This window comes from Dromiciops gliroides, chromosome 2, assembly GCF_019393635.1.
Source record: "Dromiciops gliroides isolate mDroGli1 chromosome 2, mDroGli1.pri, whole genome shotgun sequence".
Lineage (NCBI taxonomy): Eukaryota > Metazoa > Chordata > Mammalia > Microbiotheria > Microbiotheriidae > Dromiciops > Dromiciops gliroides.
In genome coordinates, this window is record NC_057862.1 from 268,348,688 (window position 1) to 268,364,383 (window position 15,696).

At 37.5% G+C, this 15,696-nt stretch overlaps 2 protein-coding genes across 4 annotated transcripts in view; one reads left to right on the forward strand and one right to left on the reverse strand.

Annotated features, from left to right (window-relative positions):
- The window catches only part of LOC122740772, a 37,981-nt gene extending 37,543 nt beyond the window's left edge, over window positions 1-438 (reverse strand). Inside the window, 1 exon segment of the mRNA XM_043983455.1 lies at window positions 197-438. Within this exon segment, the coding sequence (XP_043839390.1) occupies window positions 197-293 (97 nt within the window). The 5' untranslated portion in view covers window positions 294-438.
- Window positions 439-508: 70 nt separating this feature from the next.
- Window positions 509-15,696, forward strand: part of SRP54 (signal recognition particle 54) — a 50,635-nt gene continuing 35,447 nt past the window's right edge. Inside the window, exons 1-2 of one of the 3 annotated variants that reach the window (XM_043983452.1) lie at window positions 509-648; window positions 11,877-11,988. In XM_043983452.1, coding sequence (XP_043839387.1) covers window positions 11,911-11,988 — 78 coding nt within the window. In that variant the 5' untranslated portion in view covers window positions 509-648; window positions 11,877-11,910. The other 2 variants (XM_043983451.1, XM_043983453.1) reach the window with 2 other exon arrangements.

The following is a 15,696-nucleotide window of genomic DNA, read 5'->3' on the forward strand; positions in this document are numbered from 1 at the left end:
GCACGAGGGGCTCAAACCAGGTTAAGTGGGAAAAGCTATAAACTGAATTCTGGGTATTTTTGCAGAGCTGGGGCCTCCGGCTCAGAGCCCATCCCGCAGCTCCCAGGAGGAGGTGCGCCACCGGGCCCTCCCGGGGCTCGCTTTATCTGGGGATCCTCAATGGGCCCCGGCCCCACTCCCTCGTGTGTCCTCTTACGCGTGGTTCGCATCCAGTCTAGAAGCGCAGGAAGGTCGCCAGGAGACACAGCTCCGAGAAGCTCCAACACCGAGCGCTGAGCAGAGCCCAAATCCATCTCCACACCCCACCGAGCCGCTCGCCTGCAAGGGGGAGGGACCAGCAGGGACGCCGGCGAGAGCAAGCGTGGCCAAGAGACGCGGCGGGAAGAGGCGGGGCCTGAGCGCGCGTTGCCCCCTCCTCCCCGCCGGAACCCCGCCCCGCGGCTTGAAAACTAGGCTTCCCGGAGGCCCAGCAATTGCAGGCAGCGCCAGTGCAAACGTGTGAGCTCCAAGGTGCCTTTTTCTCTTTCTTTCAGGCGCCTTTGGCGCCTTTTGGGATCCGGTGAACTCCTTGCCGGCCTCCCATTTACCCAGAAAAAGACCGCCATCATCTTTAGAATCTGGGAAACAGTCCAAATTTCTCCACGGAAGGTAAACATCTCAGCTCTTCCGTGACTTTTGCCCCGAAGAGGGGGGAAGGAAGGGAGAGGCGGCGTTGCCCCGGTAGCGGAAGTAAACCCTCTGCCGGAAGGGGGTGGTGGTTACGGGGAGTGATGACGTTTCTTCGTTAGCCGGAAGGTTCCGTGGTAGTTATTGGGGTTCCAGCTGGTCCAGCTTGTGTGGGTTCTAGTCGGAGAGGCGGAGGGTCTCGTTCCCATATTTGCTGTCAGAAAGTCGGGCGCTCATTGTCCCATTTCTGCCCGTTCCTCTCTCCGAGTGTCTCTTCCCTGGCGGAGCGGGGCGACTTCGGAGGCTGTGGCGTTTAATCTGCCTGTCCAGGTCAGTGTCCGTTCTCCTCGTTCCTCTGTCCACCTAAAGGAGGCCTGGGGAAACGAAGGGTGCCAGGTATCCACTAACCTGGGCTTGAATAGAGACGCTATGGAGGCTGGAAGTATGGAAGCTGAAACTCAACATCCATCAGTCATTCAACCAGCAAGCATTTATTAAGCATCCACTACGTATCAGGTATTGTGCTAGGCATTGGGAGTAGAAAGATATAAACTGAAACAGTTCCTTCCCAGAGGGTGAGGGGAGGAGTGTAAACAAGGTACTTTGAAAACCAAATATGTATGTATATGTGTGTATTTTTATATATACGTATGTATATATTATAGTAATGTTTAATATAGAGTGACATAGAGCTCGTCCAAGGAATGGGACTGACGTGGATATATAAGAGGAAAGGGAGATTGTTAAGAGAGTTTTGGTTTAGGCAGCTAATGATTTGGAATCACAGGGATTCTCCCTGTAGCCATAGAGCTATAAGTTGTCATGTTCTTCACAGAAACAATGATGATGACTGGCCCTAGGCATCGGACCTACTTAATTTTCATATTCTCATCTAGCTATGCACCTTGACTATCTTACATTCTGCTTGCTAATATGCTATATATAATTTTCCTTCTAGCTCCCCGGAAAACAAAAAACAAAACAAAAAAAACCAACCTCCCTTGCCTGGTCGTCTCTTCCCTTCCCATGTTCCCCTGTTAAAATATAAACTCCTTGAAACCAGAGCTTGTCCTTTTATAAAAAGTTTTTGTATTCCCAGTGCCTGGCACATAGTAAATGTTTAATAAATTCTTTCATTCATTCACAATCACTCAAAGGAGATTAAGAATTACTGAGACATTCAGTAAGCATTTTTTGAGGACCTACCAGGGCTAAGCACTGAAGGTACAAGTATTAAAAAAAGATCCTAAGTTGTTTACATTCAATAGGTAGAAATGACCTATACTTCTGGGAGATTGGGAAACACTACTGTGGGAAAGGCCTCTTGTAGGAACCTTGAAGGAAGATGAGGAGGGCATAGGTAACAACCTATGCAATGTTATGGATACAGGAGATGGAATATGGCAAGCAGCTAATAAGGTATGGACTATAATAAGGATTGGACTATAGGGAGAGTTTGTGTGAAATCAGTTGAGAAGGGAAAGAACTCACATTTTTAAAAAATTTGTTTTAAAAAAAAACCCCATGCACTTTTTAGTATAACCTTCCTCTTTTCAGAGAGCCAGATGGCTCTTATGTGGCCTTTATAACAATGGATTTCTAAAAAAAGATTTCCAACCTCTTCAAAGCTTGGTCATTATCATTTCACATCATTCAGCTTTGATTGATTTGTTGTTGTAGTCATGGTGTGTAGTATTATCCTGGTTCTGGCTGCTTCATTTGCATCAGTTCTTATATCTTCCCATGCTTCTCTGTTTTATACTCACCATTTCTTACAGCATGGTAGTATTCCATTACATTGATGTACCACAGCTTGTTTAGCCATTCCCCATTTGAAGGTCTTCTACTTTATTTTTTTATTCTTTCATACAACAAAAAATACTGCTATACTTTGGTATATATGGATGGGACCTTTTTGTCATTGACTTCCTTAGGTATATACCTAGCAGTGGGATATGGGTCAAAAATGGCACTATAGTCACTTTCTTCACATAATCCCATATTGCTTTCCAGAATAGTATTCACAACTTTACCAAAAGTGTATCACTGTGTCTGTCTTTCTACAATCTCTCCAACACCAACTTCCCACCTTTTGTCATCCTTGGCAGTTTGGATATGAGGTGAAACCTCAAAGTTATTTTGATTTGCATTTGTCTTAGAAGTGATTTTGAGCAATTGTTTATTTATATTTGTACAGTTAGCCATTGGGAAATAATTTTTATTGATGTTAGTTTCCTAAATGTCCAGAATAGCTGATCTTTACCAAAGATGATTGATGGAAGGATTATTATTTCCCCAATCAACAACTTAACTTCTTAGCCTGGTTATATTAAATGTACCTCATCCTTCTCTACTCCAAGCTATCTACTACACAGCTACCAAAGTGATTATCCTCAAGCACAGAAATGACCCTGGCACTCCCACATTTAGTAAACTCCAGTGGATCTCTATGCCCTTAGGATAAAGTAGAAATCCTTTTTTTTAAATCCTTTTGAAGGCCTTTCACAGTCTTTCCAGAGTCATTGAATATTACTCTTCCTTTCACATTCTGCTATCCAACCAAACTGATCTCTCTGTTCCTCATGCCCTTCTACACAAAATCCTTGAACAGATATGCCATCAAGCAAAATACATCCCAACATTGGGCATGTCCAAAAATATGTTTCATTTTCTTATCCTGACCTCCCTGTCAGATGTCTTAAGAATAGTTGTTGGCCATTGCATTGATTATAGTCCTTAAGACTTCCAAAGTTTGTCTTTACAGTGTTGCTGTTATTGTATAAATTGTGCTCCAGGTTCTGCTTACTTCATTGTGCATCAGTTCATACAATTCTTCCCAGGTTTCTCTGGGTTTCTCTGAAATGATCTCTTTCTGGAGAGAGCACTAGCAGTTGAAGTGAGATCAGGAAAGGCTACACGACCTATTTAGCTTGAAGGAGAAATGGGCTTCTGTGAAGTGGTGAAGGGAATATGTATTCCAGGCATGAGTATGAAAAGAAATAAATGGGAGATGATGTATCTTGTTTGAGGAACAGAGGGAAAGCCAATTTGGCTGGATTATATAGTATACAGTAAGGTTGGAGCAGTGATAGGTTCAGAAGGGATTTAAAAAACTAAACAGAAATTTCTGCTTTATCCTAGAGGCATTGGTCAGTGAAATTGTTTAAATAGAGGACTGACATGGTCAGATTTGTATGTTAGGAAATCACTTTGGCAGCTGTGTGGAGCATGGCCTGGAATAGGGAGAGATTTGAGGCAGACACCAAATTTGGAGTCTCTTGCAGTAATGTAGACCAGAAGAGATGAGGGAGGACTTGCACTTGCATTTGTAGTATATAATAAGTAACAAAAAGTAACAATAACAACACTAAGAAGTTGTTGTTAATAATGATGATGATGATAAAAATTTGATTTATCACAGCATCACTTCGACAGGTAGGTATTCATATATTAGTAGCAACTGAAACCATGACATCAATTGTAATCAGAATAAGACACTGACTGATGCAAAGACAAACCACCAGGACAATTTAGCTCTTTTAGAATATAGAATGACCTGTTTATGACATGATTTCTAAGACAGCTAATTGTGGTGTCACAAACAGTGTTGTGACAAGGTAACTAGGGAAGAAATCTATCTCTCCCATTTACTTGCAAGCAGAGTAGTTACATAAACAATAATAGTTTAGTAATGGAGATGGTCAAGTAACAATGTTTCACTCATTTCCTATGAAGTAGCCACTCTTTCAAGTTGCTGCCATGAATGTATTATAACTTCATGGTAAGTAGAGGCTTATAAACTCAGATCTAAAAAAAATAGTCTATGACTTAGTCTCCTTTTTCTTCATTATTAGAAATTCCTTTAGTTTTCTTCATGTTGTTCACAGCACTTAAATTACATTTACAAGAAAGTAAGACAGTGTGGTATAGATTTGAAGTTATAGGGCCAGTATTTAACTACCAGTTGTGTGACCTTTGGGCAAGTCAGTTAACCTTTCCAGGCCTCAATAGCTTCATCTTTGAAATGATAGGGTTGGATTACTTGACCAATAAGCTCCCTTCCCAAGTCTCACTCTATGATTCTCTTATTTGGAAATAACTCAGTTATGTATGCTTGCATTGTCTTTATATCCCCAGCTCCTAGCACAGTGTCTGGTATATAGAAAGTATTTTACAAAATGCTTATTGCATCTTTTTAAATGCCTTTCTTGTCTAGATTATTTTATTCACTCTCTCCTAGAGGTGCTTTTTACTTTCTTTCCTCTATATTTTTTCTCATTCTTTTTTACTCTACTGGAATACTTTTTTCCATTTCATCTTTGGGGGGGGGGAGTGGGGCAATGAGGGTTAAGTGACTTGCCCAAGGTCACACAGCTAGTAAGTGTCAAGTGTCTGAGGTCACATTTGAACTCAAGTCCTCCTGAATCCAGGACTGGTGCTTTATCCACTGCACCACCTAGCTGCCCCCTCCATTTCATCTTAAGCAGCCAAATTTCTAGCTAGGTATTCAGAAAGATTTCCCCCCCAAAATCCCATTTAAAATTTACTAAACAAGTCTAAGAACATAAATTACTTGGTAGACAAAACATCAGTATTTGATAAGAATTACTGGGAAAACTAGAAATTAGGTTTAGAACACAATAATATACTATGACAATAAGCTCAAATGTTAACAATAATAGACCATAACAAGCTCACAATGGATGTAATCTGAATATTAAAGGCTAAAGTATAAAAGAAAAATGAGAAGAATATAATCAAAATAACGAGTTAATTTTTTTATAATGGTAGATAGAAGAATTCTTAACCAAACAAATGATAGAGGCAGACAGAAGAATAATTTTGATTACATGAAATTTTGCACAATAAAATTAACACAACTTAGGATAAGAACTAAAGAAGTCAATTGGGAGAAAAGTCTTTGCATCAAAAATATCTGATAAGTATCTGATGGAGGTTGATTGCATCTGTGATTTCATTGTTATGGGAAACTGTAGGATGAAGAATCTCCTTATACCAATATAGTAGGTCAGTACCTTCTCTGCAATTTAGATCCACAGTTCTTAGGAAATTAATATTAGAAGCTGTTCCCCAATGGATAAATGGTCAAAGGATATGAACAAATAATTTTCACCCCAGAAAATTGTCAAAGATGACAAAAGATAGGGGGATAGTATTGGAGAGATTGTGGGGGAAGGGATAACACTAATAATTTGGTGAAGCCATGAATTGATACAACTGTTCCAGAGAGCAATTTGGAATTATGTAAAGAAAATGACTACAAGATGTCAATGGCCAAAAAAGGTCCCATCTCTATACAGTACCTAAAAGTGTTTATAGTAACGTTTTTGTAGTAGCAAAGAACTAGAAACAAAATTGAAGTTCATTAGTTGAGAAATGTCTCAACAAATTGTGGTTACATGTATGTAATGAAATATTGTTTTAAGAAATGATGATTATGCATAATAGCATAGGAAGACATGAGCTGATACAAAGTAAGATAAGCAGAAGCAGGAAGAATACACACCAAATACAACATCATAAATGGAAATATCAATCAAAACTGAATGCTATGAAACAATGAAAGTCAGGCTTGTCCCCAAAAAGGAGATAAGCGAAAATTACCTTCCCACATTGCAGAGACTATAGATATGGTTCATTACATGTAATGTCAGACTTTTTTGATATGCCCTGATTAGTTTTGTCCATAAGGACTGGCTCTCTGGAAAGGTAAAGAGATACAATAGGAAATATAGGTGAAATAATATCAAAAGATGTCAAGAATTTATTTTTTAAAAACTCATCTCGGGGCAGCTAGATGGCGCAGTTGGATAGAGCACTGGCCCTGGAGTCAGGAGTACCAGAGTTCAAATCTGGCCTCAGATACTTAACACTTACTAGTTGTGTGACCCTGGGGAAGTCACTTAACCCCAATTGCCTCACTAAAAACAACAATAACAACAACAACAACAGCAAAAAAACCCCAAAAGCTTGTTTCATAATGGCCTTGTCCACCGTTCACTGACTGCTAATTTTCCTTTTAAAATGAGGACAGTATGAAATCACTTTTTATCTCATTAGAGGAGCAATAAGGTTCCTCTCTCCCCACCAAAGGGTAATTTAGAATCAGAATGTTAGAGCTCAAAGAGACCTTTAGAAAGCATCAGATTAGTAGGTATAGATAGTATATCTAGCTGGCAGATAGAACAAGTAAGGGAATAGGTCAATAGTAATCTGTTAAATTTTTGTTGGTTCAAAGTATTTATAGTTAGTCTATAAGGCTGTGCAGTGGAAACTGTAGGAGAACTGGGACTTGAACTCAGGTTTTCTAATACCCCAGCCAGGACTTTTGCTACAACACCAGGCCTATGTCCTTTGTCTTTGTGGTTGAAACCACAGAATTGTTTTCTCTGACTTTTCTCTAAGGTAGGAGGCTACAGAATACTGTCAGAAGCCTTATCCTTTGGTTTCTCACTTCCATATACTGTACTTGAATGATGAAATAACAACATGGTCCCTGTTTAGAATATCTTGTCATTAGTCTTTTCAAAGTGTTTCATGTTTATTTTGTCCTTGTAAAAACTTTATGAGGGACAAACAAGTAGGCTATAGGAAGGGATCTAGCTTCTGATTTTTTGACTGCTTTGTAGCTAACTTGCTCTATGAACACGGACAATCCACTCCCCTTCTGTGGGTTTTCAGCTTCCCCATCTGTATAATGTAGGTTTGGACCTCATTTTTATAGGTGTTTTAAGATCCTTTTCCCAACTCTGACAGTTTACCTTCATATATAATATTTATAATATATAATCATATTATATAAATATATAAAATATAAATTTATTGTTCATGTGTGAATAAATAGAATATATATTATACAAACATATTACATAAATATATATTCATATGTAATAATATTCATTTAATAACTTAAACCCAGAAAATTTGACTTTTCCAAAATCTTAGTTAACTAGTGACATACCTGGGACTAGGGAGAGCAAGCATCCTCTTCTTAAAATCACTGGCAAAAAAACCCAGAAAGGCCCTAGGCAAGGGAAGCTAACAAGTAAGATTCAAGAGGTGATAGGGGTGTCATGCTAGGCCCATGAGATAACTGCTTCTACTTGGGCAAGTGTGTGTGTTTTGAAGAAGAATTTCTGAGGAACAAGAAAAAGAGTTGACCATTTAAATGACTATTAGATAAGTTATCATTAAGTTAGAAAGACCAGAATTTTAAAATAGCTTGAATGCCCAAGGTGTATCAATTTTAGGAGTACTTTTTTTTGCGTGTCCATATAGCAGAGAAAATAGAGTAGGATGAAAATTTTAATTTCAAAGTAAAATTATACATGTAATTATAAATATTATATAAATTTATGTTATGGTACTAATTTTATATGTTATAATATAGTAATGTGTTGAATGTGTTTATATACATACAAAGCAATAACTATAAGTATACACACACACACACACACACACGCATGCATACATGCATACATATACAGTGTCATTTGATGCACTTAGTTTTTCTGGTGCAGTAGACGCCATGCTCAGTGAGTTGGCAGTGATTTGAGGAGGCCTAAGGAATTGCAGATGAAAATGCTAAAAGTTTAAAATTGATGCAAGACATACCATTCAGATAAACTTAACAGCAGTAGATATTAAATGTAGTCTGATTATTATTTTTTTTTTTGTGGGGCAGTGAGCCACTTAAGACTTGCCCAGGGTCACACAGCTAGTTGTCAAAGTGTCTGAGATTTGAACTCAGGTCCTCCTGAATGCAGGGCTGGTGCTTTATCTACTGTGCCACCTAGCTGCCCCCAGGATGACTATTTTTTTGATCAATGGGTCAATAAACATCTATTAAGCGCATTTATTAAGTACCTGGTACTGTGCTAAGTGCTGAGATACAAATATGAGGAAAAAAGGACAGTTTCTGCTGGAATTTGAAAAGGGTGGATAGGGAAAGGGAAGTGAAGTTGGTGGGTGAATGTGGTGTAGGGGGCTCGATGGCTTCCAGATTAGAGCAGCCCGAAGCCAAATGAAGAAATGGCTAACATGGGGGCAGAGGTGAGGGTTGGGAGCAGTTCACTTGTTTTAGTCAGGTCTAATTCATATTGGGAAGTTATGGGGCTCCTTAAATGGAGTGTGGGGGAGGAGCTCTTCAATCCATTTTCCATTCAGAGAGATCCCAAGGTAGAGAGTACTGCTGAGGTATGAGTACCAGGGTTGTTGATTTGATCTTAAAGGATGATGAAATGTTTCTCTGGGCATGATGAAGTCCAAAGTAGTGCAGCCAGATGGGAAAAAAAGAAATTCTCACTACCCAAAAGATTAACAAATTATTCATGGAAAGAGTGTTCCAGAGACATCTGTAACCTTCTCCTTTTCTTACCTTCCTAGCTGGAAACTATAACCTGACTGCCATCTTTCTTCTCTACATATATTATAAAAGGCCTGTAACATGTATAACCTATTTCACATTGCTTGCCTTCTCAATGAAAGGGATGGGGAGGGAGGGAAAGAATTTGGAACTCATTTCAAAAATGAAATGTTAGGGCAGCTAGGTGGTGCAGTGGATGGAGCACCGGTCCTGGATTCAGGAGTACCTGAGTTCAAATCCGGCCTCAGACACTTAACACTTAGTAGCTGTGTGACCCTGGGCAAGTCACTTAACCCTCATTGCCCTGCCAAAAAAGAAAAAACAAACAAAAAAGAATGTTAAAAATTGTTTTTTCAAGTAATTGGGGGAAAATAAAATAAGTAAATTTTAAAAATTATAAAAGGCCTATAATGTGAAGTTTTCAGTATTTATTTGTTCCTAGTGGCTAGAAGTATTCCACTGGATTCATTCTAAATAGACTCTGGATTGCTCTTCCCTCTCTCTCTTCTCAACCTCCTAGAACCATGAAACTCTGACAGTTGCCAAAATGGCAAAAGGGAGAGCAAGGATGGTTTTGATTTGAATTGAAAGAAGCTGGAGAAAAATTGATAGTACTTGGCTTCTCATCTACTTAGTATATGGTTCAGGCAAAATGAACAAACTTTTGTTTCAGTCACTTTGAAAAGTACTCAGATTTGATCTTTATAAAAGTGGATAAGTAACTGTAGATGTCTCAGGATGTTGTTTTGAAGTGTGAAGGGAAATACAAGCCTACATTTAATTTCTACAATTATATGGACCACAGGTGTGTGTTTTCTGAAGCCAATAAGATAATGCTTCAATCAGTCATTAATGAGGTGAATTGTAGATCCTATTGTCAAGATAATGGAATGTGATAGATGAGATTTGGCAGATACTCTGGAGCCCACCTGAGTGGATTACTGGATGATTTGACTGGATTACTAATTGACTAGATAGATTCTAAGCACATCTGGCTGATACTTGAGAGTACTTAAGAAAGCATGGTTTTCAGAATCTAAAAAACTTTGAACTTCTGGCCCAGTCAACCAACCAGCTTGAAGAACCTCCCATTTCTGGGAGGGGACAGGAAGGAGGAAGGAGAGTCTGCTCAGAGAGCTCTGTCTCTTTTGGTTCCTGACTTCACCATGGTGGAGGAGAGAGAGAGATTCCAGAAGACTTCATAGGGAAATTGAGGAAAGATAGGCTGTAGGAATTCTGTTCTCAATCTTTCTCTTTCTATCTTTCAGTAAACCCTTAAAAACCTAAACTCGTTTTATCAGTGCTTTTTGTCAGTTTCCCCCAAAACTGGGGGAACAGATTAGAACCCACATTTAGAATTTTAAATTACACACTATGAACATTAATAATTGTCTGTTGCAAATTGTAACTTATCATGTTTTTTTCTATCTCAAAAAAAAAAAGATTGAATATAACAGATCCAGAGTGTATTTGAATAAAATTTGACTATAAATGAAAGTAAAATGTAAATTCTACTCTTTGGGGAAAAAAATAAATAAAAGGCTTTTCTTGGTATATAAGTTCAATGTCAGAACAGCAACCTCAAAACTTCTTTGTCAATCATGCTAAGTAAATAAAGAATTGTCAGTATGGTGAGTGAAATAACAGAAAGAATATGAGCTAACAAGTGTTGACTATAGAATTGTCAGGAACAATAAATGCTATAGGTAATTTTTTTTTTAATAACTGTGTACTGTGATGTTTAATCTAAATGTGTTGCCTTAAATTAGAAGCTTTAGCACCAGTCTTTGGGCATTAAGCATTTATTAAAGCATACTAGGTATTAGAAAAAAGAGAACACATGGAGTTTAAAAAAAGACCTATCTAGCCTAGAGTTCCAGCCTGGTCTGGTTTTTCCTCAAGTCCTCCGCCATGAGCCTGCTTCAACCACGAACTGCTCTCAAACTGAGTGTGGAAGCTTTTTATAGGTCCGGAGCAGAGGCGGTCCTTACACATTGCTTCAAGCTGATTGGTAGGCATCATCCAAATCCATTGGTTCACTGGACTTGAAGGTGGCCTCATGTTGAGTTCAAAGTTCTTAGCTTCTGAAAAACAATACCTTCTTAAGGGACAGCTAGGTGTGGTTACAATCTAATTAACTTGAAGTAGGCTAATCAGCAAAGTCAATCAGTTTAGATTAATCTCCTGGTGGGTCTTTGAGTATCTGCCAAATCCCATTATTTTCTCAAAGTACTTTTGCTAGGTTTGTGTGTCTTGTTATTGTTGTTGTTTTTTACAGTAACTTTTCTGACAGTGGCAAGTAAAATCAAGAATAAATACTTTTTCGGTATGATAGGATAAAATATATCTTATGTTCTAGAACCTATTTCTTTTTTGCAAGGTGTAACAAAGAGATTCTTGATTAGGCACTAATAATTTCTTTATTGCTTTATTTTTTTCCTCCTTGAAGTGATCTCTTCAAAATTATAAAACCATAGATTTAGAGCTAGAAAGGATTTTAACTACCATCAAGTCCAAATAGATGAAGAAATTTAAGGTCCAGAAAAGGTTAAGTAACTTGCCCGGGGGGAGGGGCCTCTCAGAGCTAATAATGTCTGAGGTGGGATTGTAGACTGAGGACTTCCTGATTCCAAGTCCAGCACTGGATGCACTGTACCAAGCTGCCTTTCTAGAATCATATCTATTGCAATAACAAAAACAGCCTTACCAAATCCAGTTTTTATAATTATTGGAAAATGGCTATAAAATCCAAATTGAAATTGTATTATAATACTTCCTGTTTCAAAATTTTCTTTTTAATGTTTGTTTGTTTATTTGTTTTTAGATATCACCTTTTAAGGTTGTATTAAACTGCCAAGATGGTGTTAGCAGATCTTGGAAGAAAAATAACTTCGGCACTACGATCATTGAGCAATGCCACCATTATCAATGAAGAGGTATGTATTTATTATGACACAAAATCTCCATGGTGGTGTCAAACTCAAATAGAAATAGAGGCCACTAAACCATAATAAGAATCCCTGTGGACCACATATTGACTTAGAAAACTATATATTAACACTATCTATGTTTTATTGCATTTTTCTTTAGTTTGTTAAATTATTTCCCAGTGACTTTTAAAAATCTGGTTTCAGAGGCATTTGGGAATGTTGTGGTCCACATTCAGCCTGTAGGCCCTGTGTTTGACCCCTCTGGTCTAGGCCACCACTTAGACTCTTACTTGTTCTTCTTTTTGTTTTGTTTTTTTGTTTTGTTTTTTGCAGGGCAATGGGGGTTAAGTGACTTGCCCAGGGTCACACAGCTAGTAAGTGTCAAGTGTCTGAGGCCGGATTTGAACTCAGGTACTCCTGAATCCAGGGCCGGTGCTTTACCACTGCGCCATCTAGTTGCCCCCCTTACTTGTTCTTCTGAAGCTGAAGTGGGAGCAGTAACAACTGGCACCACATCTGTTTGCATTTATTTTTATGCAATTTACTTGTTAGGCAAAATCCAAAAGCCAAGCATAATATGTAAAATTATTTTGTCAGCTTGTTTTTGACCTCACTTTCCTAGAATTAATTACTTTAAAACATTGGCACAAAAAAGTAGGTAATATTCCCTTTTTACCTAAACTTAGATCTAGTGTTCTCTCCCTTTCTGATCTGACTACTAGGCCCTCCTAAATTTAACGCTTCATTTCCTCCTTCACTAACACTTTAAGCTTAACATGCTCTTTTGAACTTTCTTTAATCTCAGTCCTTTGTCAGCTCTCTTTTCCTAACTGTTAATGATGATGGCATTGCATTTCATTTCCTATACAAGTTTATTTATTCTCTTGGAATTTTTAGAAGCTCATATTACCCAGGATCTGTGAATGTCCTTATTTTTAGTTTCACTATTTTCATTGTAACATATTCTCTCCCAGCTTTTGGAATATTAGAATATCTATAACCAATATATAGAGAAGGGAAGAATAATTAGCATTTTCACAAATGATTCTTTATATATATACTTCATACAAACAAGTAAATTGTTTTGCTAACATTGTACCTTGGCTATATTCTATAATTGGCTATTGGCAAATGAAATTCATTAAATTTTTCAAGTATGTGTTAATTTTGTAAGTGTTCCATTTTATAACATGTTATTACTGCTCAAGGCATATATAATTATTTTAAGTTATTTCCCTTTTAGAGTTAAGTGTAAATAAAAGAATAATAAGCTTCCTAATTTTTCCTTGCTGTGGATATTGGCAGATAACATATGACACTAGTAGTGCTTGGCTTGTTTGACCCTATAAAACTTTCTATTTTCTTTGTGTGAATGACAAAAAAAATTACAAGAGGAATACTTGATAGGAAACAATATAATTATTGATTGGTAAGCTTCTCTGTTTTTCCTTCTGTGGTATATACATTGTCCATTGATTGATAAGTAGCAAAGTCTGGGCACTGAAGTTATGCTACCTAAGGTATACTGGAAAGCATTTTTAGTATTACCTTTAAAAATACATATTTTTTTATATCAGAAAGTTCTATTTTTTTGTGATGTTTTTTTGTATGTATAGCATAATGGTAGAGCCTCGAATGGATAGTAACATACAAGAAATACAACTTTCAAACCTTCTGTAGTGTACACAGATTCTTTTTTTTTTTTTTGTGGGGCAATGGGGGTTAAGTGACTTGCCCAGGGTCACACAGCTAGTAAGTGTCAAGTGTCTGAGGCCGGATTTGAACTCAGGTACTCGTGAATTCAGGGCCGGTGCTTTATCCACTGCGCCACCCAGCCGCCCCCTACACAGATTCTTAATAGTCCAAAGAAGGAACTCCTGGAATAAAAGGACAGCTGTTTCTACAAAGCCTTTTCTTTGTGAATATGAGCGGAGCTTCATAGGCCTTCAGGGAGTATGCTTAGTTAAAAATAGGGAATGTACATTTATTGTTGTTCTAGAATTAAAAAAAAAACCTACAACTGGGGCACCTAGATGGCGCAGTGGATAGAGCACCAGCCCTGGAGTCAGGAGTACCTGAGTTCAAATCCGGCCTCAGACACTTAACACTTACTAGCTGTGTGACCCTGGGCAAGTCCCTTAATCCCAATTGCCTCACTAAAAAACAAAAAAAACCCAAACCCTCATTGGCCTTAAAAATATAAGGTTTTCCTTATCCTAATTTTGCCTGTCCTGTTTCTTCATTCTTTTTTTGTTTTGGGGGTTTTGTTTTTGTTTTTGTTTTTTGGTGAGGCAGTTGGGGTTAAGTGACTTGCCCAGGGTCACACAGCTAGTAAGTGTTAAATGTCTGAGGCTAGATTTGAACTCAGATCCTCCTGACTCCAGGGCTGGTGCTCTATCCACTGTACTACCTAGCTGCCCCTGCATGTTTCTTCATTCTTAATCAGTCAAGCATATTAGTCATGAGAAATTGAGCTAATTTTAGGTTAGCTAACTTCCTGCATAAGGTGCTTATTTTATTTTTAGTGGTAATTTTTCTTATCTGTAAAATGGAGATAGAACTAATGGTAAAAGCTAGTAATGCCTTATGTTATATGCATTGTTTTTGTAATGATTACAAAAGGGCTTGAAATAATCTAAGTTAATACTGCATGTTGTTAATTTGTATAAATAGTACATTGTTTAATTTATAGTTTTTCTGAATTACTTGTAGGTCATTAATATGTTTATGAAAAGATTTCTTAAATGGTTGCGCTAAGAAATTCAATATTAACATTTTCTTCTAAAACCAAGTAATTTAGTCTGAAAAATTGTTTCTTCATTTATCTTCTGTTTTTAGAAGTCCAAATCTTACCATTTTTTGTGGGAATATTCAAGTTTATGCCTGTTGAGTATATTAAGATACTACAAAAAAAAGTTGATCATTTCTCCTCCTTCCCCTGAAAATTTGACTAACCATTTATGTTACAAAGAAGCAGTTGTGCAGCTGACTCCCATATGGCACCCCATGTTTCTTATATAAATCTTATATAACATGATTTCTAATATAATTCTCTAGCAGGGGCTGTTCTGTGATATTAAAATTTTCAATTGTAAAATATGATGTATAATTATAAATCTTGAAGAATTGAAACTTGTTTGCCCTTTAAGCTATTACGTTGAAATTGAGTTATGAAATGACAGTACTTAATTCATTGTAAAATAAAAATAGATTGCTATTATCAGGAAAGTAACTTTTTTTCATGGAGGATAAGGAATATTGTTTTCCTTTTATGACACCAACGTTGACTTGTATTTGACTCAAGATTGGCTATTGTTCTGTGTTGACTTTATTTCTATTGTTGTCATTGCAAATCAATGACAAAAATATTCAAACTGAGGAATCAAAGTAGCAGAATAAAGGTAAATCCACAAAAATCATTAGCTTTTTTTTTTTTTTTTTTTTGGTTTGGTTTGGTTTGGGTTTTTTTGCAGGGCAATGGTGGTTAAGTGATTTGCCCAGGGTCACACAGCTAGTAAGTGTCAAATGTCTGAAGCTGGATTTGAACTCAGGTACTCCTGAATCCAGGGCTGGTGCTTTATCCACTGCACCACCTAGCTGCCCCCAATCATTAGCTTTTATGTTGTTAACAAAACTGAGGAGGAAAAAATGGAAAGAGAAATTCCATTAAAAAAACCCCACCAAAATATAGAAGCACTTTTTTTGATTGAAAAG